General features: G+C 44.1%; 1 protein-coding gene across 1 annotated transcript in view; it reads right to left on the bottom strand.

Moving 5' to 3' along the window:
- Positions 1–26722, bottom strand: part of LOC145355894 (transmembrane protein 132C-like) — a 928035-nt gene that overhangs the window by 49078 nt on the left and 852235 nt on the right. Inside the window, exon 6 of the mRNA XM_080208358.1 lies at positions 11670–11875. Within this exon, the coding sequence (XP_080064484.1) occupies positions 11670–11875 (206 nt within the window). The remainder of the gene's footprint in view (positions 1–11669; positions 11876–26722) is intronic.

Genomic DNA, 26722 nt, shown 5'->3' on the forward strand with positions numbered 1-26722 from the left:
GGGGTGGGGGAAGGGAGGGAGGGAGGGAGGGAGCAACTTGCACTTTTTCAGCTCACATCGTGGAATCTTTCATATTCGCCGTGGCACACACTGAGGTCACCGGAAACTAACTGCTAATCAAGATATTCATAGTTTGACAGTTTGTCAATCACTGGCTCCTGACACTGGAGAACCAAGACAGCAATGTTCAAGAAAGAAAAAAACAGCAGGAAAGAACCGGCTTTTTGGCCTCTCTTTTTGTACTTTCATTTGTGATTAAGTAATTCCATTTAATAAAGGAAGTCACAATTATGCAGAGGGTTTGAGGCTAGGGGATAATTACAGAGGGTGCAGGCATGCAAAGGTGAACACAAAGGGCAACATTCTCCGGCCTCCCACCCGTGTCTTTCCCACCGACAGGGGGGTGGCGCGTTGCTTGCTGGCGGTGGAATTCTCTGGTCCTGCCGCTGTCAATGGGAATTCTCATCCCAGGAAACCTACGGGCGAGGGTGCAGCAGAACCGGAGAATCCCACCGGCGTGAACGGCCAGAGAATTCCAGCCATAATTTATAATGCTGAATCGTTGAGAAAAAATGAATGATGACTAGAGATTTAGGGTGGATTTCTCTACTCCCCACCCTGAGGTGTGTTTTCCGGCAAGGGGGGATGGTGGGGGTGGCAGATCGCCACTGCCCTGTAGCGGGATCTTCCAGTCCCACCGATGTCTATGACATTCCTGGTATCTGTGTGGCTCATGATGCGGAGGTGCTGGCGTTGGATTGGGGTAAGCACAGTGATAAGTCTGTCAACACCAGGTTAAAGGACTTTAACTTGGTGTTGTCAGACTTCTATCTGTGTGGCTCACCAATCCTATCACGGGCATCACCTTCAGTGGGACTGGATCATCCTGCTGGAAGGGCTGGAAAAACCAAGACCTGGTTTTGCAAAATTCACACACAGATAAAGGGGGGAGGGGATTTCTCCCATACCGTCCACCATGGGAATCGTAGCAGACGGGGTTGGTGGGGTGGGGGGGGGGGGGTGGGTGTTGGTAGAGGGGGAGATGACAGAAAGGTCCATTGACCTCGGGTACAATTTTCCAGTTTTGGGGTGAGCACGGCTGGAGAATTGTCTCCCAAGATCTTTAAGAACATTCAGAGTGATTGACTGTGCAGCTGAAGTGCTGACACCTGAAGAATCACATCTACAAGCTGAGTGCAAGCCCTGACCAAAGAGAAAACGTAAGTTTGGTAATATCAGAGGGATACAATGTGTTCTCTACCATTGCCCTAAGATATTAGTTACTTGTCTGATTAATAAATCTTGTGGCAACATTACTTTCTGTTCAAAATCCATGCAAAGGATTCAGGAGTTTCCACAAAAACAGACTCTTCAGAAATAATGCCAGCCCCCTGTTTTCTTAGGGAACACTTAGAGTGCAATTTCCTGGCTGTCCAGTTTAAGTTTATTTATTAGTGTCACAAGTAGACTTACTTTAACACGGCAATAAAGTTACTGTGAAAATCCCCTAGGCGCCACACTCCAGCACCTGTTTGGATACACTGAGGGAGAATTCATCATGGCCAATGCACCTAACCAGCACGTTTTTCAGACTGTGGAAGAAACCGGAGCACCCAGAGGAAACCCACACAGACACGGGGAGAAAGGGCAGACTCCATACAGACAGTGACCCAAGCCAGGAATTGAACAACGGTTCCCTGGAGCTGTGTGGCAGCAGTGCGAACCTTTGTTCCACTGTGCCGTCCCTACAGTGAATGTCTAATCAATATATTTTAACCACTTACATTCTACACTGTAACTACTCCAGTCCAGACATCTATTGGCCGGAAATACCAATCAGCCTGAATAATTTTGACCAAACCTAATCGTCATGTTAGCACAGTATTTTGGGAGCAGCAACATGGAAGATTTGGATAAACAAAATGATTTTTTAAAATTATTACATTGTAATGTTTTAACAATGTTTTATGTTTCAGGGAAAAATTTACATGTATGGTATTTTCTGGTTCAGACAAGGCATTCTAATGACGTGTATAATCCAGCAAATTCCAAAATCCAAAAATGACTTTAACCCAAGCAGTCCAGGCAGGGGAGGTTACAATGCATGAACAATTGTAATTTAAATTAACACCTCAACGATTTGATTCTGGGTATTCATTCCCCCCCACCATTGTTGCTGTTTTTTGGGTATTGTTGATGTAAGGAAATACTGAAAAATTATATATGCATATAGTTGTGATAGCTGCGAGGCATCAGAGGACAATGCTGCTTTCATTCCTCCGCCCTCAAATCTTCACTACTATAATCACTGGAGCTTAATTAACAAGCAATAGAAAAATTATAATACTACACTACTGCGTAGTCACCTATTCACTTTGAGGTCTCTAGCCCATGGGTCTAATAAAGCAGAAGATGATTAACTGTACTTAACTCAAGCACGCTTCATAACTCTCATTCCTCCACTCTTATTAAAATGCATTAGTCCCTTCCTTCAAGCCAAGAGTTTTTTTTTAAGTTTTACTTAATGCCAAGAAAAAAATTCCGACAACAGGAATCTAAAAAAAGTACATAAATTAGACGTTCACAAAAACACAGGAATGGATTGCTGAATGGACATCGCTCGACACCAGGCAGGAGTGTTCTCTTCCTGCTGGGGAACACTTCAGCAGTCATGGGCATTCGGCCTCTGATCTTCGGGTAAGTGTTCTCCAAGGCGGCCTTCATGAAACTCGCTAAGCAGAGACTGATAGCCAAGTTCTGCACACATGAGGACGGCCTCAACCAGGATCTTGGGTTCATGTCACACTATCTGTAACCCCCATGACTTGTCTGGACTTACAAAATCTCACTAACTGTCCTGCCTTGAGACAATTCACACCTCTTTAACCTGTGCTTAACCTTCTCTTTTCCTACACCTGTAAAGACTTGATTATCTGTTAAGACTCACATTCCAACCATTATCTTGTAATTGAGTTTGTGTCCATATATGCCCTATTTGTGAACCCAATTCTCCACTCACTTGATGAAGGAGCAGTGCTCTGAAAGCTCGTGCTACCAAATAAATCTGTTGGACTTTAACCTGGTGTTACGAGACTTCTTACTGTGTCTACCCCAGCCAGCCTCTCCACATCATGGGAACAGGTTGGGGGAGGGGATTTCTCCCAATTTCAAAGTATGACTGCTTCACCTTGGCTGTATTAACCAGCTGGCTCAATAGTATTTTAGACAGTATTGCTCAGGGTTTTGCTTCTGTTGTTTTTTTTAAAGAATACATAATGAACTGCCTTAATCATGTGACCAATTCCTTCTTCCAAACAAGATAGTGGAATTTTTTTTATCACATTTGTGACCTAGCCTTTCACACACTTAGAGCTGTTGCGATATGCATGTTTGTAGTAATTGAATGACCCCACTTAATTTAAATTGCCCTTCAGAATGCCATTTAGAAAATACATGGATTTGTGATGACTTTCTGGCCCAGAGTGAAGCAGTAGAGCGAGCCAGTTGACATATGATAGTTTTGTTCTGTTGAGAGTTCATTTTTAACAAAGAGACTTGTGAACTTCCCATGTGACTGTGATTGTCCACATTCTATTTGGGGATTTGCTTGAGGCTCTGGTCTGGTTTTAGCCAAAATTGCCAAAATCACAAGATGTGTTGCCAACCTATCTATCTCCATTTTAAAGAGATGGACTGGGATTCTTCCAGGAAAACTCTAAGTGCCAAATTTGTGCAAAAGCTGGAGTAAATCCCGCTGGTTTCTTTAGCGGGATTTTCAAAATGAATGTCCCACACTCTCTGCATCACAGAGGGCCCTAGCGTGAATCACAATGAAAGTCAGGGAGTGAGGCCTATTCCTACCGAAGAGGCTGGCAGCATAGATCGGTTGGACTAAAACCTGGTGTTGTCAGACTTTTTACTGAGCATAGCACATGTGCAGAGTGGATATCGGCGCATGTGCAGTAGCCCAGCACTGCCGGTCTCCCAATTACTGGCCAGCCTTGAAACCCCCTCATCAGTGGGCTTTCGAACCGTCCCAACCCCCGGATTCTTGGCCTTCCGAACCTCTCGAACCACCGGCAGTCTCGATCTCCTGATCTTACATCCCCCCGCTACCCAACAATTCTGACCTCCTTACCGCAGTCCCAGCCCCCAGCATACATAGACCATGTCACTAGATTATAGCTAGTTTTGTGTTTTAATTTCTGGCAATGCTGTCTTGTCCAACACTGTTGGAAAGTTCATCCAGACAAAAACCATGGACATTCCTCTAATAACTATAATAGTATCCCATAAAAATTTCAACCTTATTAATCAGATATGGCTGATCTTTCACAAATCTACACTAACTTGCTTTGATTTGCTGTTGGTAATACTTTACATAGTCTTACATTCAGCTTATGAGTCAGAAGTGAGCCCATCTCTGCTTGGCTGGGTGGCCATGATATGGAGATGCCAGCGTTGGACTGGGGTAAACACCAGGTTTAAGTCCAACCGATTTATTTGATAGTAAACTCATAAGCTTTCGAGGTTAACTTCTTCATCAGGTGAATGGAGAGTTCTGGCCTCAGACAGAGCATATAAAGCACAGACAGTTTACAGATTACTGATTAGAATGTGAATCTTTACACCTAACCTACCGTTCAAGTCTTAAAGTGGTCGACAACGTGAGTGGAAGGAGCACTGATCACAGGTTAAAGAGATGTGTATTGTCTCCAGACAGTGCAGTGAGGTTTTGCAAACCCAGGCAAGTCACGGGGGTTACAGAATGGGGGTTCATGTCACACTATCTGTAACCCCCGTGACTTGCCTGGGTTTGCAAAACCTCACTCACTGTGCTGTCTGAGACAATACACATCTCTTTAACCTGTGATCAGTGCTCCTTCCACTCACATTGTCGGCCACTTTAAGACTTGAACGGCAGGTTAGGTGTAAAGATTCACATTCTAATCAGTAATCTGTAAACTGTCTGTGCTTTATATGCTCTGTCTGAGGCCAGAACTCTCCATTCACCTGACGAAGAAGTTAACCTCGAAAGCTTGTGAGTTTACTATCAAATAAATCGGTCGGACTTAAACCTGGTGCTGTCAGACTTCTTACTGTGGCTGGGTGGCCACAACTCAATTTTACTGCCTTTGGCTTGTTAATTGGCTCAGGGAAATATTTCTGCCCCCACCAGGGAGAAAATCACGCCTCATTAGCCAACCAAATGACCGGTGTTTCCCAAGTCCCAGCAGCATTACTGGGAGCGGGAGCCAATGCAGAGACAGCAGATACTCTCTGCTGTCCAAGGGGCCATGGATTAGAAGGTGATTTTGGGGTGGGGGGGGTGCTTTGCTGGGGTCAGAGCTTAGGAGAGAGTGAGAGGCTAGATTTGAGAGGTAGAATACAAAGAGGGGTGGTGAGAAATACTTGAGCGTCCCTTTGTTGCATGCAGGGTGCCCAAACAGGAGGCACCCCAGCCGACAAGAAGGTTTTACCTGATGGCATCGCCACATGACCAGGGCTTTCCCTGCCGCTAGCAAAATACCAGGCACAGTATTGGCTGTCTCTGATTTTACACTTCTTGCATTATGGGTGCTGGAGTTCAGCTATAAAAATCCATTCTTTATTTGTTCAAATATCCAGTAAAAGTTTTTTTAAAAATTAAATTGTTTTATCTTTTAAAATCTCTAACAATAACGAAGACCAGAAGAAATGAGACTCCGCACTTGTAAAGGTTATTTTTCCAAAATAAGAGCAGTTCAATGTTGTTTATCACAATGTTAAATACGTACTTAGGTGGGAATGGATAAGGCCTATACTTTTCAGGTATGTTTTGTGAGGAACCATTAGATAAGTGTGGAAATTGCATGTTCTCCCCATGTCTGCGTGGGTTTGCTCCAGGTTCTCCAGTTTCCTCTCATAATCCAAAAATGTGCTGCTTAGGTGGATTGGCTGTGCTAAATTGCCCCTTAGTGTCTGAAGATGTGAATGTAAGGTGAGTTATTAATGATAAATGAGTGGGGGTTACAAAGATAGGGAGGAGGGGAGGGCTCAGGATGATCTTTTGGAGAGTTGGTGCAGACTCAGTGAGCTGAATGGCTTCTTTCTGCACCGTAGGGGTTCTATGGTTAATTACAACAACATCATGCTGTTTCATGTATTTTAACGTCGTGATACAATTCATGGGTGGCACAGTGGTCAGCACTACTGCTTCACAGCGCCAGGGACCTGGGTTCTATTCCCGGCTTGGGTCAGTGTCTGTGTGGAGTTTGTACGTTCTCCCCGCGTCTGCGTAGGTTTGCTCCAGTTTCCTCCCACAATCTGAACGATGTACTGGTTAGGTGCATTGACCCGAACAGGAGTCAATGTACAGAATGTGGCGACGGGGGGATTTTCACAGTAACTTCATTGCAGTATTAATGCAAGCCTTACTTGTGACCAATAAATAAACTTTAACTTTTAATTCAGCTTCTGATGGAGAAAAATATTTCAAACAGGGCTTTCCTAGACTTCGCTTTTGAATGTGCATTTGTCAGAGGTTGCTGTTCCATTTACAGATTAATAATGGTGAGCACTGTACAATTTTTAAAAATTCAGTTTTGGGATGTGGACCTAGCACTGGCAAGGCCAACATTTACTGGCTAAGCCTAACTGCGCTACAGAAAACCACCTTCTTGCTATATAACTGAGTAACTTGCGCAGTCATTCCAGAGGTCAGTTAAGGGTCAATCAAGAACATTAGTGAACCAGATGGGTTTCACAGCAATCTGGCAGTTTGATGGTTACTGGTACTGACACAAACTTTAAAATGAAATCCAGTTGATTTAATTAATGGGATTTAAATTCCCCAGCTGCTGTGGTGAGATATGACCTCCGATCTGTGGATCATTAGTCTAAGCCTCTAAATTATCCATCCAGTTACACAATGATTATGCTATCACCTCACCATGATGGGAACATCATATTTTCCCCGATCCCTTTTCTGCTGGATGTTGGGTTAAAGAGAAGCATTTTCAATCAAGGGTCATTTACGAATAAGGCAAAGCCGAACTGATTTTCCCTCTGCTTAGCGCAACTGCCCCAACTTCCCTCACACCCAACCTCTCCAGCCACACCTCATTGCTAATCTAACTGATTTGAGCTAACATGGACTGCAGCGGTTATAGAATCACTGCACTGCAGAAGGGGGGGCCATTCGGCCCATCGAGTCTGCACCAACAACAATCCCACCCAGGCCCCATGTATTTACCCTACAAATCAAGAATGCAGCAAACCACCATCTTCTCAGCGGCAATTAGGGATGGGCAAAAAATGCCATCCTAGTTACCAAAGCCCTTGTCTCTTGAATGAATAATAAAACACCCAGCATCGTCCCACAATTCTCAAGCGTGTACGATGCAGGACCACAGTAAATTGCAGATTACCTAAGGGAGCGATGGAGGGAGCCAAAGTAGTTTAGTTTAATTAGGCAGAAACTAAACAAACACAACAAGGCAGCTAAGCAGCACATAAGGGCTTGTATTAAATTGAGCACTGCTCCAAAACAGCAGTTTAGAAGGAATACTCAGCAGTGTTAGTCAATTTATACGACAAAGACTGGGGACATTTATAACCAAAATAAAAGCTGATTATAAAGCCAATTGTTTTTTATTGTGCATGGAATTTTTACCACCGTAATTCAGTCCATGAATCTTTGTAAAGGAATGGAAAGTCTCTGGTGTCTCCTGTCGGGTGGGCAGTCTGAACAACTCGTAACAATGGCTGCAATTTTCATTCCAGTGCTAATTCTTTCATTTGTGTGTTGCTGTTTTAACGATGTGTTGTTTTTGTGCTACAGAACACAGTTCTCACCGGAAGTGCTTTTCCCATGAAAACAGAGGAGGAGAAAGTTAAATCATAAATCCCTACAGCGTAGGAGGAGGCCATTTGGCCCATCAAGTCTGCACCGACTCTCTGACAGAGCATCTTACCCAGACACTATCCTTCTAACCCCATGTATTTATCCTGCCCAGCCCCTAAACCTACACATCTTGGGACACTAAGGGGCAATTTACCATGGCCAATCCACTTAACCTGTACATCTTTGGACTGTGGGAGGAAACTGGTACACCCAGAGGAAACCCACACAGACACGGGGAGAATGTGCAGACTCTGCACAGACAGTGACCCAAGATTGGAATTGAACCCGCATCCCTGGTGCTGTGAGGCAGCAGCTCTAACCACTGTGTCTATGCTATTCTATTAATGTGACGACTAAATTTGGATACATCTCCTCTAAGTCGGCGGTACACAGGCAGAGCTCTGCCCCTGTGTGACTGCCATCAGCAAGCCTTCCTCCTCCCATCTTCTTTCCCCCTCCTTAATAATTGCCGCTCCTGTCTCGAGAGGGGAGGAACATTAAATTGAAGAAAAATGGAAACTAAGCAGCAGTTCTCTTGTTCTCTCTTTGCAATGCTTGTGAAAGGTAACAGATGAGGGGGCTGATAGAGGCAGCATTCTGTCCGTTGTGAGCAACAGCCTGCTTCCTCTTTGCTAGCTTGGAGCCAAACCAAGAAGATCGCAGCCAAATAGACTTCCGGACAGATTTCTCTTTTCTCACTTTTGTGTTCTTTCAATATGAATTCATCTCCAGGTGTTGTGGTACTTTCATCTCTCCTTGTGTTGGAAAGACAGGCTACAACGCAACAGCGTTGTAAAACAGTTAGAAGCTCACACCTCTTCATCTTTCATAGAATTCCATCCCACAGTGCAGTAACAACTAATTAACGCCTTATTCGAACTTGGAATGTATAGCAATGTAAGAGCTAATGAGTGTTTAGTCATCTTTGTAATTGCTAATTAGGGGCCTATATAAATAATGTACTTTCAAAAAAATGCTAGCTTCTTTAATTCTTCAGAGATATAAATGTTATGGGTAAACTGTCTAAACTAATGAAACATAAAAAATGCAACTTGATTTACCAGCAGATTGCAACTATTTTTTTGGAATATTGTTAATGGATCGGCAGGAGTAAGTCACAAGGCAGATGAAGCGTTCTGGTAATATTGTATAACCATGAGCAAAGCTCAGAGGAAGAGGTAATTATTTACCTTTATCTGTTACAAACTCTGCATCCTCAACGCTGACTCGATACCTCCCCTCAACCAGTGCTCAGTTTGAATTATTTTTTATTCATTCATGGAACATGGGCGTTGCTGGCTGGCCAGAAGTTATTGCCCATTCCTAGTTGCCCTTGTACTGAATGGCTTGCTTGGCCATCCAAGGGGCAGTTGAGGGTCAACCTCATTGCTGTGGCTCTTATGTAATCCACAGCAGGTAAAGACAGCAGGATGACAGATTTCTTTTCCTAAAGACATTAGCGAGCCATTCTTAATTCCAGATTTTTTTGTTGAATTCAAACTCCAAATGCCATGATAGGATTCGAACCTGGGTCCTCAGAACATTAGCTGAGTTTCTGGATTAATAATCTGGCGATAATACCACCAGGCCATTGCCTCCCTCAGTAGGAGGTAACCCTGGCATTTTGTTCAATTCGAAGCTGAGCCACTGGACAGAGATGTCCCCACAGGCTTCAGGATGCCAACATTAGGGTCAGATCCCTTCACTGTGTGGGTAACAGACACCACACTTGGTGATCAGAGGGTGGGTTCACCGTACAGTTAAGGGCAGCATGTTGACTCTCAAAGCCAAAGGGCTTGGGAAGTACTCCAACACTGAAGAAGGGGAGGCGATGGCCTCATGGTATTATCACTAGACTTAAACTAGAAACTCAGCTAATGTTCTGGAGACCCAGATTCGAATCCTACCGTGGCAGATGGTGGAATTTGAATTCAATAATAAATACCTGGAATTAAGAATATACTCATGGGGATGAAACCATTATGTGGATATGCTGGCGTTGGACTGGGGTAAACAAAGTAAAAAGTCCGACAACACCAGGTTTAAATCCAACCGATTTATTTGATTGTAAACTCACAAGCTTTCGGGGTTTGTCCCTTCATCAGGTGAATGGAGAGTTCTGGCCTCAGACAGAGCATATAAAGCACAGACAGTTTACAGATTACTGATTAGAATGCGAATCTACACCTAACCTGCTGTTCAAGTCCTAAAGTGGCCAACAGTGTGAGTGGAAGGAGCACTGATCACAGATTAAAGAGATGTGTATTGTCTCCAGACAGTACAGTAAGTGAGGTTTTGCAAACCCAGGCAAGTCATGGGGGTAAGTCACAGGTTAGGTGTAAAGATTCGCATTAAGTGCTTAATCCCTTATAAAGCGAACATTTATGTTCAGTCTACATCAAAGACAGCAAATCTACTTATAAACATTTGGAGCTGTATCAAACTATGAACGTACAGACTGACCACAGTGATGGATAATAGGTGACGGAAGCAGTTAAGCAGCACTAATCCCATAACGACATCTTTAAGTCAACAAACATCCTTGAAATCGAAAGCTCCTACTTTTTTCAACTGACAGTCACAGCAGACTTTTTTTCAAAATTTAAAGGGCAGAAGATTTAAATGATGTGACAGCCCGACTGTTCCATAGAGCTTCTCCACTCTGCGCACATTGCTGTCTACTGACAACAATCCAAAAGGTGTATCTCACTTCTCCCAGAGGGATATCTGACATCTCTTGAAGGGATACTTGAACCTCTTCAAAGAAATACGGTTGGTTCAAATCTGTTCTTTAAATGTTTAAGTCATGCTGCTGAAATTTTAACGACCGAGATTGTTTTACTTTGAAGACAGCTGCACTTTCAAACGCGCAGCTGCCTCTGGTAACCGTAGATGTGCAAAGGGTGTCCTGTTCCTACGCCCCTTCCCTCCACCCGGTGAAAATGGGTGCCAGGTTTGGAGATGGAACTTACAATTCTGGGTTCTGGCATCATTTTGGCTAAGGCACAGAGTGCTTCTGACTGGGCAAAGATTCAGGCCCTTCTGTTTGGGCTTGTTTTCTTTCATTGACAGTAGAGTAGAAAGACACATGCCTGGAGTCAAGCACAAAGCTCGCATCCAGTCACAATGCAGTATGCCAAGGGTGGGGTTTTCTTGACCTGTCACCACCCACTGTTGGGATCTTCCAATCCTGCCAAAAGTCAAGGGAGTTTTGGCTGGCTCACCACACCCCCCGCAGAGGGCCAACAAAAAAGATACGTAATATTCATATGCTTCCTTTAGTGGGAATAACGTGCGTTTCCACTTGTGTGTGAGTGCAAAATGAGGGGAGCACAAATATAAGATTGCTAATGAAACTAACAACTAATTCGGCAGAAATTGCTCCACTCCGAGAGTGGACCCAATGTGGGACTTGTTCCCTTATGGAGTAGCCGAGGTGAAGAGCAGAGATAGCTGTAAGGAGATGGAGGGTAAAAGGAACAGAAGGATGGGCTGACAGGCTAAGATAAAGGAAGGAGGGCGAAGGAACAGAAATACCAGTTTGAACCTATTAGGCAGAATGTTTCTGCGATGTACATTCCATGTAATTGTATGTCGGGAATACAATGGCTCAATTTCAGAACTGAACACAGTAAATGGCCCAGGAGAGGCTTTTGGTGGTAGCTAAGTACTCGTTGGTCATTTATGGCTTGAAGTCTCTCAAAACCTGCATTTTGTATCTAAAATGAAAAGAAAAGTAATACAAATATACACAATATATTAAACATTTTCTAATCACTTCTACCTTTTGTCTGAGACGATAGGGACACGCCATCCTTTGATCTGACTGAGTTCAGTGTCAGACACCTCAATCTGAAGGGGAAGACGAGGCACCCAGACAGTGATTTCCAGCGGTGCACTCAGATGCTCATAAGTAAAATTGACAATGGCATTCACTTTGCCCCTCATCTCCTTGCCGTTCACTAAGACATAGTCACATCTGTCAGAAACCTGTGACAAAGGGGAAAAAAACCTAATCAGTACAACAGCATGGAGATGAAAATGTCACTTTACACAAGACAGCGACAGGCACTGAACATAGATATCCTACACCCCAAACTGACCACATTAACCATCTATTAAAACCTTAAAGTTCCTTAACAAATTACTTCAATCATTACACTTAGGACAAAGGTAGTGTGAAATGGCTGCACTAATCTGCTTAAGTAAAAACAAACAGTTTTGAGAAATTCAAGACTTAGTCAAGTTATAACTGCATTTGTGTCATAATGTTAACTGTCCAAGAGGTAATTATAAATAGGAACATGAGAAAATACTGCCATCTTTTGACATACTGCGTCACCAGATACAACTGGAATCTTGACCTCAGCATTTGTTTTATTTGTTCACAGGATATGGGCATTATTGGCAAGACCAGCGTTAATTGCCCATCTCTAGTTGCCCTCAAGAAGGTGGTGGTGAACTGCTTGCAGCCCCTGTTGTGTTGGTTACCTCCAAGTGCGATTAGGGAGGGAATTCCAAGATTTTGACTCGGCAATGGTGAAGGAACAGTGATATATTTCCAAGTCAGGAAGGTGTATAACTTGGAGTTGAACTTGGTATTCCCACAAATCTTCCACCCCTGTCCGTCTTGATGGTTGAGGTTGCAGGGTTTGGAAGATGCTGTTGTAGGATCCTTGGTGAGTTGCTGCAGTGCATCTTGTAGGTGCTACACACTGCTGTTACTGTGTGTGGGCGGTGGGGGGAGTGAAGCTTTAATGTGGTGAATAGGATATAAATCAGGCAGGCTGCTTTGTACTGGATATTGTCAAGGCTCTTCTGTAGTTTTTGAAGCTGCACTCATCCAGACAATTGGAGAGTATTCCATCACACTCCTGACCTGTGCCTTAATGATGGTGGGCAGGCTTTGGGGAGACAGGAGGTGAGTTGTAAGAACTTAAGAAATAGGAGCAGGAGTAGGCCATCTAGCCCTTCGAGCCTGCCCCACCATTCAATAAGACCATGGCTGATCTGAAGTGGATCAGTTCCACTCTCCCACATGTTCCCCATAACCCTTAATTCCCTTATCGATCAGAAATCTATATTCGCCACAGAAATCTCAGTCTCTGACCTGCTCTGGGAAGTCTACAGCAAATAACTAATCCCCTGAATCCCGAAAGTCTGTCCATCAAAATATTTTCATCTCAATCTTTTTCTCAGTAAATTTGAGAACATAAATGCTGTTATCTCAAAAATGATGGCAACGCATTAGGAATGAAGAGTTGAGAGGGCCTGGATGGGATTATGATCGGTGCAGACTCGATGGGCCGAATGGCCTTCTTCTGCACTGTAGGGTTTCTTTGACAACTACTTACACTATTCCTAAATGCTGTTCCACTTCATAAACAAAATTAGAATCAGTTTATTCAATGATATTTGTTGGAATGATATCTGGATCGAAGTAACCACGTTCAGCCATATAAACATGTCATCCGTGTGCACTAAAAGAAACTGCTCCACACGACATCGCATTAAACTTCCTGCCTCAGCTGAAACTGTCATTGCTCCACACGACACAGCATTCTAATAACCACATGCTTGCAACAATTGAAAACTCAACACACAAACCTGGCAAGAAACAAAATAAAAGATTATCAACTCCTGAAAATACCAAAAACATTCAGAGTGGTACAGTGGTTAGCACTGCTGTCTCACAGCACCAGGGACCCGGGTTCAATTCCTGACTTGGGGTCACTGTCTGTGCAGGTGTCTGCATATTCTCCCTGTGTCTGCGTGGGTTTCCTCCAGCGCTCCGGTTTCCTCCCACACTCCAAAGATGTGTGGGTTAGGTGGATTGGCCATGTTAAATTACCCCTTAATGTCAGGGGAGGGCAAGCAGGGTTAATAAATAGGATTATGGGGATGGGGCCTGGGTGGAATTGTGATCGGTGTGGACTCGATGGGCCAAATGGATAGAATCCCAAGGACAGAATACCATTCGGTCCATCGAGTCCGCACCGATCACAATCCCGCTGTAGGGATTCTATCAGTTACAAAACGTAGTCAGAAATTGCAAAAATATTACAGAAATCTGTTAATCTGTGGGCAGCACAGCGGCACGGTGCCAGGGACCCGGGTTCGATTCCCAGCTTGGGTCACTGTCCGTATGAAGTTTGCATGTTCTCCCCGTGTCTATGTGGGTTTCCTCTGGGTGCTCTGGTTTCCCCCCACAGTCTGAAAGACATGTTGGATAGGTGCATTGACCCGAACAGACGCCGGAAGGTTGCAACTAGGGGAATTTCACAGTAACTTCATTGCTGTGTTAATTTAAGCCTACTTGTGGCTCATAAATAAACTTTAAAACTTTAATTTTTGAAATCATCCCTGAAAATCAATTGCACAAAAATACCTTTTCTCTGTTATCATGATATGACTGATGAGCAAAGTTTCAAGAAAGATTTCATCCTTAAGTAACATGCCACAAGCTAGAGAAAAATCAAAAAGCTGCAATGAAGGTGAGACACAAATGGAACAAAATTGTCTGAATGTTAATAACTCATTCACACATTTGTATGAACTTCCTTCATCCTTATTTTAAAGATGATCTTAGCCTAATCTAATAATGTACAATGCAGTTTCAAAAGAGGCAAAGTACAAGAAACAAAGAATGAAGTATAGGGTCAAGACATTATTGTTACCCACTCACAGCATGGAGGAGGTGGAATTCTTTAATTCCCCATTTAGTAAATGCCCGGTATTAACTGCGCCATTGGGATGAGGTGATGAGCCAGGAGGATGCACTTTCAAACCAGTAATCACAGAGCAGCCCACTCACTCACCTTCCAGCACAGAACTTAATGGAACAAGCCACCAAAGTGGATATTTCAGAATACTTAAACTGAACAACACTTATGTTCCTGTTCTAGTGCGCAGGTTACTCAGGAGCACTCTGTAGCTACAGAGCCGACTGGCAGTATAGGTTATTGCAGATATACATTTAGATATGAATCATAGAGTTCCTACACTGCAGAAATTGGCCATTCGGCCCATCAAGTCTGCACCAACTCTTCTCAAGACCCTATCCCGTAACCACACGTATGTTACTCTATTAATCTCCTTAACCTATATACATTATATACATATACTGTATACATCTTGGCACACTAAGGGGAAATTTAGCATGACAATCCACCTAACCTGCATATTTTTGGAGTGTGGGAGAAACTGGAGGAAATCCACGCAGAGGATGTGCAAATTCCACACAAGACCCAAGGCCGGAATTGAACCTGGACCTCTGGCGCTGCGAGGCAGCAGTGCTAACCCAGTTTTGACATCCTTACTGGTCAAATTTTGTCATCCTCACTAATGCATTTCCTCTTTGGTCATGGATGATGTTCCTAAAACATGCCGGAGATACAATGTGAATGGATTTTTGAGAATAGTGGTTGCTCCCGTGTTTGTGCCTGAAGTCAGGAATAAATCTATTTTTAAGGTGCAATACGGTGATTTCATACTTATCCCATAACGATTAAATCTCTTCTCTAAAGGCACTCCAGGTCTGTTCTGTATTAAATCCTTGTTTTCTAAAGTGATGGCTAGCCAGTATTGAATTATAATTTGAAGAACACGAGCAATTATAGACATGAAGAATTCTGTAAGCGGTTTAGCCATTGTTGTTACACAATATTGTGCTTTAGTCAATACTTCATTGTTGTTCTTAGTCAGCCATTTAAAATGTCTGACTGCTATCTCCCCTGAGAATTAGGAAGAGAGACGATACGGATACACACTGACAGATCAGAATCCGGGGCTGTCAATAACATTTTGAGTTTCAGCTTCATACCTGAATAATCACAAGTAAGGAACCCAGTTAAAGACTTTAACAGATGTCGGACTATGTAAAGATTTAGATCAAACACACTTCAGCTGACAGTGCATGGACTGAACGGTATGTTTTTTTTTGACCTCAGCAGCATCAGAACTTGCTCTGTACAAACATGTGTTCTTACTTTTTACTAGCAGCTGATATCTTATGTACAGTCTAGTATGTGAAAGATAGACTGGAGGAAGAATTACTTTGACAATGACAGGACTCAAATATTTTCCTGGAGAAGACAAACCGTCATGCATCATCATTTTGATAATATGTGACTAAGAACAAATTTAGACCGACATGTTTGTGTATGATGTATTTTACAGCTGTGATACACATGTCTTTGAGCTTCTAGTTTTATTTGCCACTCCTTATACCCCTGGGCTTCGACTCAAGTGCGCCTGGTTTTGGGACATTGGATTAAGTACTGTTATCTCTAATTAGCTTGGTTGCCACAAAATGGCTTGTGAATGTATCAGAGTAAGGATCAGTATCAGTAAGGATAGGCAACAGCAGCTCCTGGATGATTATCCAGAACTGTGTCCTCAGCCCCTTACTATACTTCTTACGCACCCATCATTATCTGGCCAAATTCCCCTCCAACTCGATTTTCAAGGTTGCTGATGACACCACTGTTTTGAGATCCAACCCACTACGATGACGAGACGGACTTCAGGAATGAGATAAAGAATTTGGCAAATTGGTGCAGCGACAATAATTTCACCCTCAATGTCAACAAAACGAAGGAGATAATCAACTTATGGAAGCATAGTGGACAACGTGCCTCCGTCTACATCAATGGGGATGAAGAGAAAATGGTTGAGGGCTTCAGATCACCAACAACCTGACCTGGTCCCTCCCTGCCAATATAGTAGTGAAGAAAGTCCACCAATGCCCCTATTTTCTCATGAGGCTAAAGAAATTCAGCATGTCCGGTATCACTTTCACTAACTTTGACAGATGCACCATAGAAAGCATTCTTTCTGGATGTATCGCAGCTTGGTATAGCTCCTGCTCTACCTAAGACTGCAAGAAACTACAAAGGGTCACAAACAAAGCACAGCCCATCATGCAAACTAGTCTCCCATCCATTGACTCTGTCTACATTTCCCGCTGCCTCGGCAAAGCAGCCATCATAACTAAGGACCCCAAATACCCTGGGCGTACTCTCATCCACCTCCTTCTGCAGGAAAAAGATACAAAAGTCTGAGATCATGTATCAACTGACTCAAGAACAGATTCTTTCCAGCTACCATCGGATTTTTGAATGTGTTTACCTCATATTAAGTTGATCTTTCTTTACACCCTAGATATGACTGTAACACTACATTCTGCACTCTCTCCTTTCCTTTTCTAGGTATGGTATTCTTTGTCCATATAGCAAGAAATGATAAGAACATAAGAACCAGGAGCAGGAGTAGGCCATCCGGCCCCTCAAGCCTGCTCCACCATTCAATAAGATCATGGCTGATCTTTTCGTGGACTCAGCTCCACACGCGCCTGCTCACCATAACCCTTAATTCCTTTATTATTCAAAAATGTACCTATCCTTGCCTTAAAAGCATTTGATGAGGTAGCCTCAACTGCTTCACTGGGCAGGGAATTCCACAGATCCACAACCCTATACGTGAAGCTGTTCCTCCTTAGCTCAACCTTAAATCTGCTCCCCTTTATTTTGAGGCCATGCCCCCTAGATCTAGTTTCACCTGCCAATGGAAACAACTCCCCTGCTTCTATCTTATCTATTCCCTTCATAATCTTATATGTTTCTATAAGATCTCCCCTCATCCTTCTGAATTCCACTGAGTATAGTCCCAGTCTACTCAGTCTCTCCTCATAAGCCAACCCTCTCAACTCCAGAATCAACGTGGTGAATCTCCCCTGCACCCCCTCCAGTATCTGTCACTGTATCCGAATACATGTGACAATAATAAATCAAATCAAAATCAGAACAACAGAACAAGTGAAAGTGCGCTCTTAAATGACTGGCACCATTGCCTTGTTGCTCTTTTTACTACTTTTTTCAATAGCCCACAATGTGGAGAATCTTAAAGCCAAAGAGATTTTTACAGTCACAAAGCTTCTTTATTAGTTATCGCTGCTTTTATATTTGTTAAGGTTAACTCTCATAGAGTTGTAGAGGTTTACAGTGAACAGAACAGAAACCATCACGTCTGTGTGTCTCACTGTGGGAGCAATCCAAAACTCATCTTGCAATCCTACTATCTCCCACAGCCTGTTATTTTTCGCTGTTAGAAATACTTTTCCAATTTACCCTTAAAAGATTCAGCAGTCTCTCAGCCACCATATGTGCCAAAGCACTGTGTGCTCCAACAACCATCTGTGTGAAGAAATATCTCCTAACTGTTCCGTTTTTGCAGCTGTAGTCACATTGCAAAGTGAAAAATTTTACTCCGAGTCAGTTCCTGTATTAGCAGGCTCAGCAGATAAGAACATTTCAAAGTATCATCAATGCGGTGACATAAGCACAAGCAACACAGTGGCGCAGTGGTTAGGCATTGCTACCTCACACACCAGGGACCCGGGTTTGATTCCCAGCTTGGGTGACTGTGTGGAGTCTGCATGTCCCCCCGTGTCTGTGTGGGTTTCCTCTGAGTACTCCGGTTTCCTCCCACAGTCCAAAAGACATGCTGGCTAGGTGTATTGGCCATGCTAAATTCTCCCTCAGTGTACCCGAACAGGCACCAGAATGTGGCACTAGGAGATTTTCATATGAGACATATAAGATGCTGTATGGGATGGATAGGATAGAGGTGGAGAGGCTCTTCCCGCTCAGAAAGGACAGTAGGACTAGGGGGCACAGCCTCAAGATAAAGGGGGGGCGGTTTAGAACGGAGTTGAGGAGGAACTTCTTCACTCAAAGGGTGGTGAATCTCTGGAATTCTCTGCCCGTTGAGGTGGGGGAGGCTGCCTCGCTAAATATATTTAATATATATTTGATAGGTTTTTGATAGGCAAGGGGATTAAGGGTTATGGGGAGAAAGCAGGAATGTGGAACTGAGCCACGACAGATCAGCCATGATCTTATTGAATGGCGGGGCAGGCTCGAGGGGCTAGATGGCCTACTCCTGCTCCTATTTCTTATGTTCTTATGTTCATAGTAACTTCATTGCAGTGTTAATGTAAGCCTACTTGTGACACGAATAAATAAACTTTAAAATTCCGTGTCTGCAGTGAAACGATACCATGGCTGAAGACAAGAAAACAGCTGGAGCGCCCAAGAAAGGGTCCAAGAAAATTGTGAAGCAAACAGCCCCAAAGGGCAGCAAGAAGAGGAAGAGGTCCAGGAAAGAGAGTTACTCCATCTACATCTACAAAGTGATGAAGCAGGTTCACCCCGACACCAGCATCTCCTCCAAGGCCATGAGCATCATGAACTCGTTCGTTAATGACATCTTTGAGCGCAATGCGGGTGAGGCTTCCCGCCTGGCTCATTACAACCGGCGACAGCCCAGCAGCTCCTGGGAGATCCAGACTGCCGTGCGCCTGCTGCTGCCTGGGAGACTGGCCAAGCACGCTGTGTCAGAGGGAACAAAGGCGGTGACCAAGTACACCAGCTCCAAGTAAAACTGGACAATGCATTGAAAACATACCCCTACAGTGAAGAAGGTGGCCGTTTGGCCCATCAAGCCTGCACCTACAACAACCCCACCCAGGCCCTAACCCCACATATTTACCCTGTCGTTCCTCTGGCACAAAAGGGCAATTCTCCACACAGTTACCCAAGGCTGGAACTGAACCCAGGTCCCCTTGCTGTGAGGCAGCAGTGCCAACTATTGTGTTACCATCCTGCGCCTAGCTACAATCCTCAGCTACAATGCTGCCCTTTTTGGTTAGCTCTGAAATACTTCAGTTTTTAACAATGGTTTACTGTTCCTTACACTTTTTTTTCAGCCAAGGGTGAAACCTTGGGCCCAAGTTAATTCTCCATTGCCAGAGGTTGACTCACACAACATTTGGATAATTTTTTTTTAGAAAGTTTGGTGAACTGTTAGCAGCGTTAATAAGACATTGACGTAGATGTGCCATCATCGAATGGTGTTCATACACTCATAGTGCACCGTCAGTATTTCCAGCGCCATTATATCCCAATTTTATTGAAATTGGAGTTTAAACCTGTATCTCTGCAAAAGGGAAACGTGTCTCAGACGATCAGATCGACACATCACCTTTCGTATCAGAGGAATGGAATTAACATTGCCGATACAAAATGTTCCAATCATTTCCCATCTGCAGAAAATCTCAAATTCAAATGAAGTGCCTCGAGGCACAAGGCTTATGGTATTTTTTGATTACGTTCCAGATGTTTTGCTTGTATAATCCAGCCGTACAAAACACAGACCAAAAAAAAACTTAATACAGGAATTCTCTAACAATCGGAAGTGCAGATCCACAAAAATGTGACAAAGTGCAGTTCTTTACCTTGAATAGAAATTTCAGTTTAAAAACAACTTCTCTGAATAACATTCGCGAAAAACATCTGTAAGCTCTACACACATCTAGTAAAAACTAAGCCCCTCTGTACTATAAAACAAGCACAACCGATATAATCTGTATCAGTTAAAATAATTCAAGCAGCAAAATGTGAACCTGAGGCAAAGCGATCAACATTGGGAGCCATGTTACTTGCCCCGTTCTCCCCGCTTCCCCCTATTTAAATTGTTAAGTAGGGGGAGCTCACCCAAGACTCTGATGGCTGCCCCACAGTAATTTAATGCTGGGAGCGGTTTTAATTACTTTAAAGTGAGCTTTAGCCCCCAGAAGTCCCACCTGGGATAGCTGCCAGCCAGCCGGATGGCCCACATCACTGTAGTCCCAGCAGTGTGAGCCAGGGGCTGTGGCAGTCCCATCATACAGAGTAACCTAGAGAAGTTTGGAGTCATGGGGCATCGGTGGGGAAACGGATGGTTCGAGAAGTTGCAGGACAGTTAAAGTGGGAGATGACCTTACAGGGTTGGCGGGGGGGGAGCCTTTGGGGACTGGTTGCCTCCGATGGGCATAGGGGACCCATAAAGGTTGCCCCCTCTCTTTCGCGATGTGGGAGCCTGTGCAACTAAAGCTGCCAGATTTCCCACAAGGCATGGGCATCCCCCACTTCACTGTAGGCAAGATACAGGTGGGGGTGGGAGGAGATCCTTAAGTGGCCATTTATTATTTAAAGGCATCAATAATCCCATGGCCCATTAGTCGTTTCCTGTAATATGTTATCTAACTCAGGGAGGGACAGGTGGGCGCTGGAGACCACCTGCTGGGCAGGATTTTCCAGCCGCGCTTGTCCCAAAAGCTGAAAACCCTGCCCGAGGTCAACAGACCTTTGTCATGGTTTGCCCACCGCCCGCTACGATTCCCGTGGTGGGGGTGGGGAGAGGAAAATTCCCTCTTCTGTATTTTACGAGCCCGCTGCCTTCAAGCACATCAGCGAGGAGCGTAACATCCAGCTGGTTACATTTTACATCAGAGGAATAATGTGGGCAGCATGGTGGCACAGTGGTTAGCACTGCTGCCTCATAGGGCTACATAGGACTTGGGTTCGATTCCCAGCTTGGGGTCACTGTCTGCGTGGGTTTCCTCCGGAGGCTCCGGTTTCCTCTTACAGTCCAAAAATGTGTGATTAGATGGATGGGTTAGATTGGTCGTGCTAAACTGCCCCTTAGTGTCAGGGAGATCAGCAGGGTAAATATACAGGGTTACAGGAATAGGGCCTGGGTGAGATTGTGGTCAGTGAAAACTCGATGGCCCAAATGGCCTCCTGTCGGGATTCTATGAAACTTGATCAAACTAATTAAAACAAAAACCACTAAGATATCTTTACATTACAAATTGTTTGCTCTGAGGGTCAGTATAGCAGAAGACTTCAATTTATTATCCTCACAGAGAGCCCCGTTAATCCTAAAATGTCTCATCAAGAGATTATCTTAAGCATGAATTGGAGGTGAAAGTGTCATCTTAGCAACATTAAAATATCACAGGGGAAAGGCAAGATAATTGTACAGCTTGATTTCCCTGAACCTTGTTTCAATCCTCCCTGCAGATTCCCGCATGGATTTATCATAACATCCTGAGGGACTCATGTCCGGCTATGTTAAGTGGTGTATGTTCTGTACCTGTTTTGAGGGAAAGTGGATGAGACCACGTGATTGCTGAACTTCAGGTTTCATTCATTAGGTGGCAGTGCTACTAAACTTTCATCCAGATTGATGACCAAGCTTCAGTAACAGCTTTAGTGAATTGTGCATTTCAGGTGTAATCCAAATGCTTTATCCTTTATATAAGGTCTGTGTGCGTGTGTGTGTGTGTGTGTGTGTGTGTGTCTGTCTGTCTGTGTGGGTGTGGGTGTGTGTCTGTGTGGGTGTGTGTGTGTGTATGTGTGTCTATCTGTGTCTGTGTGTATGGCACACAGTGGTTAGCACTGCTGCCTCACAGTGCCAGGGATCCAGTTTCAATTCCTGGCTTGTGTCATTCTCTGTGCGGAATCTCTGTCTTCTTGTGTCTGCATGGGTTTCCTCCGGGTGCTCCATTTTCCTCCCACAGTCTGAAAGATGTGCTGGTGAGGTGCATTGGCCATGCTAAATTCTCCCTCAGTGTACCCAAACAGGCGCCAGAGTGTGGCGACTAGGGGATTTTCAGAGTAACTTTATTGTAATGTTAATGTAAGCCTAATTGTGACACTGATAAACTTATGGAAAAGGAATGTTTTGTCCAAAATATTAAATGTTCTGGAAATTTCATGTTCCATGGCAGCTGAAGAGATTTTGAATTTCTAAGGACATTGCCACAAATCTTTCACAGAAGTTACTCAGGGAGAACCTCTGCATTGCAAATCAATGGCACATCTTATGTGGTAAAGGGCATTGCTTTTGCAAGCACGTAATGGAGAGACTGAAATAATTGGCATTTTAAAAATTGATCTTCTCAATCTGTTCTTGCATTCCAGTAGCTAATTAACAGAATATATTCCAGAGAAGTGCAGTGGATAATGTGAAGTGATGCATTTTGGTAGATCGAACCAGGACAGGACTTACTCAGTTAACGTAGGGTGTGGGGGAGAGTTTGATTTGATTTGATTTATTATTGTCACATGCATTAGCATACAGTGCACAGTGTTGTTTCTTGTACGCTACACAGACAGAGCATACTATTCATACAGAAGGACAGAGTGCAGAATGTAGTGTTACAGTCATAGCTAGGGCATAGAGAAAGATCAACTTAATGCAAGGTAGGTCTATGCAAAAGTCTGACAGCGGCAGGGAAGAAACTGTTCTTGAGTCATTTGGTACATGACTTCAGACTTTTGTATCTTTTTCTTGATGGAAGAATGTGGAAGAGAGAATGTCAGGGGTGCGTGGGGTCCTTAATTATGCTGGTTGCTTTGTCGAGGCAGCGGGAAGTGTAGACAGAGGGCCTGATTTTACCATTTTCATTCTAAGTACTGAATCTGGGCATAATTCAGATCCAACTTAGAAATCTGCTTTCAGGCGCCTCCATACGCACCCAGCCTGAAAAAAAAATCGCCAGTCCCATTCACACTGTGGGCGGGGTTTAGCACAGCCAAAACGATCGGAGCTCTGTACTGCATACGCGCAGTTGGAACAAAAATTGAAAAAGCGCGCCCATGTCAGATCGCTCCCAGGCCACAGAAAGCAGAGATAGCGGCCTGGGGGCGAAAAGCAAGAGCAATGGTGCACACACATCACTGCCCCTCTTATCAACCCCCTGTCCCTGTTACCCAGACTGATCGCGACCCTTCCCCCTTCCTCCCCCACCGAATGCCCGCAGAATGGCAGCAGACCCCACTGCCCCCCTCCCCCCACCAGAGATCCATCTGCCCCTCCCACCAGAGATACATCTCATCTGCCTCCCTCCTCCTCCCTCTCAGAGAACGATCTGTCCTCACTCCCTCCCCCCTCTTCCCCAGAGAACAATCTGGCCTCACTCCCCTCCCCAACATCCAGAGAATGGTCTGGCCTCACTCACCCTCCCCCTACCCCAGAGGGACGCCTGACCAGCCTCCTCCTCCTTCCCCGCCAGACAGCCATCTGTCGTCCCGTCCCCCACCACCAGACAACAATCAGCCCTCCCCCCTACCACCAGACAATGATTGGCCCTTTCCTGCCGCCCCACCACTAGACAACAATCGCACCCCCCACCACCGCCTTCCCCGTCCATCACCAGACAACAATCGGGCCTCCCTCCCCCTCCTCTCCACTAGAGATACATCTGACCCACCACCTCCTCCCCTCCACCCCAACCAGACAACAATCGGGCCTCCCTCCCCCTCCTCTCCACTAGAGATACATCTGACCCACCTCCTCCTCCACCCCCTCCCCTCCACCCCAACCAGATAACGATCGGGCCTCCCTCCCTTCCCCTGCCACCAGAGAATGATCTGACCGCCTCCTCTCTCCCCCCACCACTGATCTGAGTCAGAGAGCTGTTGGAAAGCTCTAAACTCGCCTCTTCAGCAGCTGGAGCGCCCGATTTAGACTTTTTATTCAACAGGTTCATTCTGGCGCGATTCCCGATCAGCGAACGTGGCAGTAAAGAGGGAAATGCTGATAAAGTTGGGCAGGCAGTTCATTAATTGAATTGAAATACATGCAAATGCATTTAAATCACCCTTGTGCCCATTTCAGGCACGAATCCAATCGCGGCCATTCCCGGGTTTTGGTAAAGTGGCCATCTGCGTGGACGTGGGCATGGATTACGTTAATGGGGGACACAGTGGTAAAATAGAGCCCAGAGTCAATGGATGGAAGACTGGTTTGCGTAATGGATTGGGCTACATTGACAACCTTTTGTAGTTTCTTGTGGTTTTGGGCAGAGCAAGAACCATACCAAGCTGTTAAAGAACCAGAAAGAATGCTTTCGATGGTTCATCTTTACAAGTTATAGAACAAAGAGATCTGGGGTTACAGGTTCATAGCTCCTTGAAAGTGGAGTCCCACGTGGATAGAGTGGTGAAGAAGGCAATCAGCATGCTTGGTTTCATTTGTCAGAACATTGAATGCAGGAGTTGGGATGTCTTGTTGAAGTTGTACAAGTCATTGGTAAGGCCACCCTTGGAATATTGTGCACCGTTTTGGTCACCCTATTATAGAAAGGATAAACTAGAAAGAGTGCAGAAAAGGTTTACTAGGATGCTACCAGGACTTGATGTTTTCAGTTATAATGAGGGGCACAGATCAGCTAGATAGTCAAATCTTTTCCCAGAGGTAGGGGAGTCTAAAACTAGAAGGCATAGGTTTAAGGTGAGAGGGGAGAGATACAAAAGGATCCAGAGGGGCAATTTTTTCATACAGAGTGGTGAGTGTCTGGAACAAGCTGCCCGAGTTAGTCGTAGAGGCAGGTATAATTTTATCTTTTAAAAAGCATTTAGACAGTTACATGGGTAGGATGGGTATAGAGGGATATGGGCCAAATGTGGGCAATTGGAACTAGCTTAATGGTTAATAAAAAGGGCGGCATGGACAAGTTGGATCGAAGGGCCTGTTTTCATGTTGTAAACCTCTATGATTCTATGAGTAATGGAAGAAATTCAATCCTTCTGAAATATGTATTTGCATTGTCTAAAATTTAATTTGCCTGAGTAAAGTGGATTCAGCCAGGAGAACATGACATTAATGTGGAGAGTAACATAGCTGATAATCCCTTATCAGCTACCAAGGAACAGAATGCAGCTGGGTAACACATTAAAAATGACGTTAAATTGTCTTCATTCAAAGAATGGTCATAACATGGAATGCTTTACCACAAATGCAAATGGACAGCCATTATCAAACTGCCCATTATATCTGCTGACTGAGAGAAAGACAGCCATTTGCAACTACAGGCCGAGTGTCCTTTATTTGAAGCCCTTGCGGCCCATTATGTTTGGGTATTCAGGTATTTTTGGATCCACTCTATATATGGTAAACATAGACCTTCTCCCATTACAATAGCCTCAGCTTAGGCTATCCGTAGTTACAACTACTAAGCTGTTTCTCCATTTGCCAACCCTCACATACCCTAATTCTTACCGGTTAACACTTATTGCACCTGCGATATAATATCACATTGCTTTACTAACATAAAATTTAACCACGTAGCCGTTCAAAGAAACATTTGGTTATCAGATGTATGGATAAAGAATATTTGACCTGCATTAGGAGAAAGCATGAGGCAGTCTTCATCTTCCCTCGTCTCCTTCCCTCTGTTGTCTCATATCATTGAGAGGAGAGAAGGAAGGAGATACTCGCCGAAATTCTCCAATCTCGTTTGCGTCACTACCTCTGCCACCAAGAAAGGAGAATTTGGCGCCCAGCCAAAATGCCATTCAGTGCAGCAAGATTGGAGAATCCAAGGTGCGGGTAAGGTTTAGTCACATATACTGCGGTGGGTAGCATTAATGCAGTCTTGGCTGTATCAGACAGTATGTTGGGTTGGAATTGTTTAAACACACTACTTCCATTTCAGCTCTAATCTTTGTCAATATTAATGGGGAACAGAAGATGGTGAACTGCTGACAAATTCTTTCCTTCCTTGCTTCTTTTAAATGCAGTTTAAACTGAGAGCAAGTCAATGCCCTAATTTTATTTCATAAATATTAACATGAACTCACCTTTAAGAACTGGAATTGCAGTCAGAAGGTTATTGATAATATTTACATGAAGACCTTGGTATAAATAAATAACAGTATGAGTGATTTTTCTTCAATGAACCATTAGTTTCATGACCTTGTTATGTGGTTATGTCACATCAATTTTAGACTATAATTCTCCTCACCCAGTCAATCATTTTGAATGCTCTTCAGATCAGTGAACAGACCTTTCCTGAATACATACAATATTACACATATCAAACAGAAATTATTGATTCACACAGTTGCTAATGCAAAATCATAATGTAAAAAAATCTCAGCCATATGCGTGCACTTGCAGCTGGTATTATTGGATGCTAACCAGGCCTAAAAATTGCAAACTATTGTT

Source organism: Carcharhinus amblyrhynchos, chromosome 20 (genome assembly GCF_965287045.1).
Source record: "Carcharhinus amblyrhynchos chromosome 20, sCarAmb.v2.hapA, whole genome shotgun sequence".
NCBI lineage: Eukaryota > Metazoa > Chordata > Chondrichthyes > Carcharhiniformes > Carcharhinidae > Carcharhinus > Carcharhinus amblyrhynchos.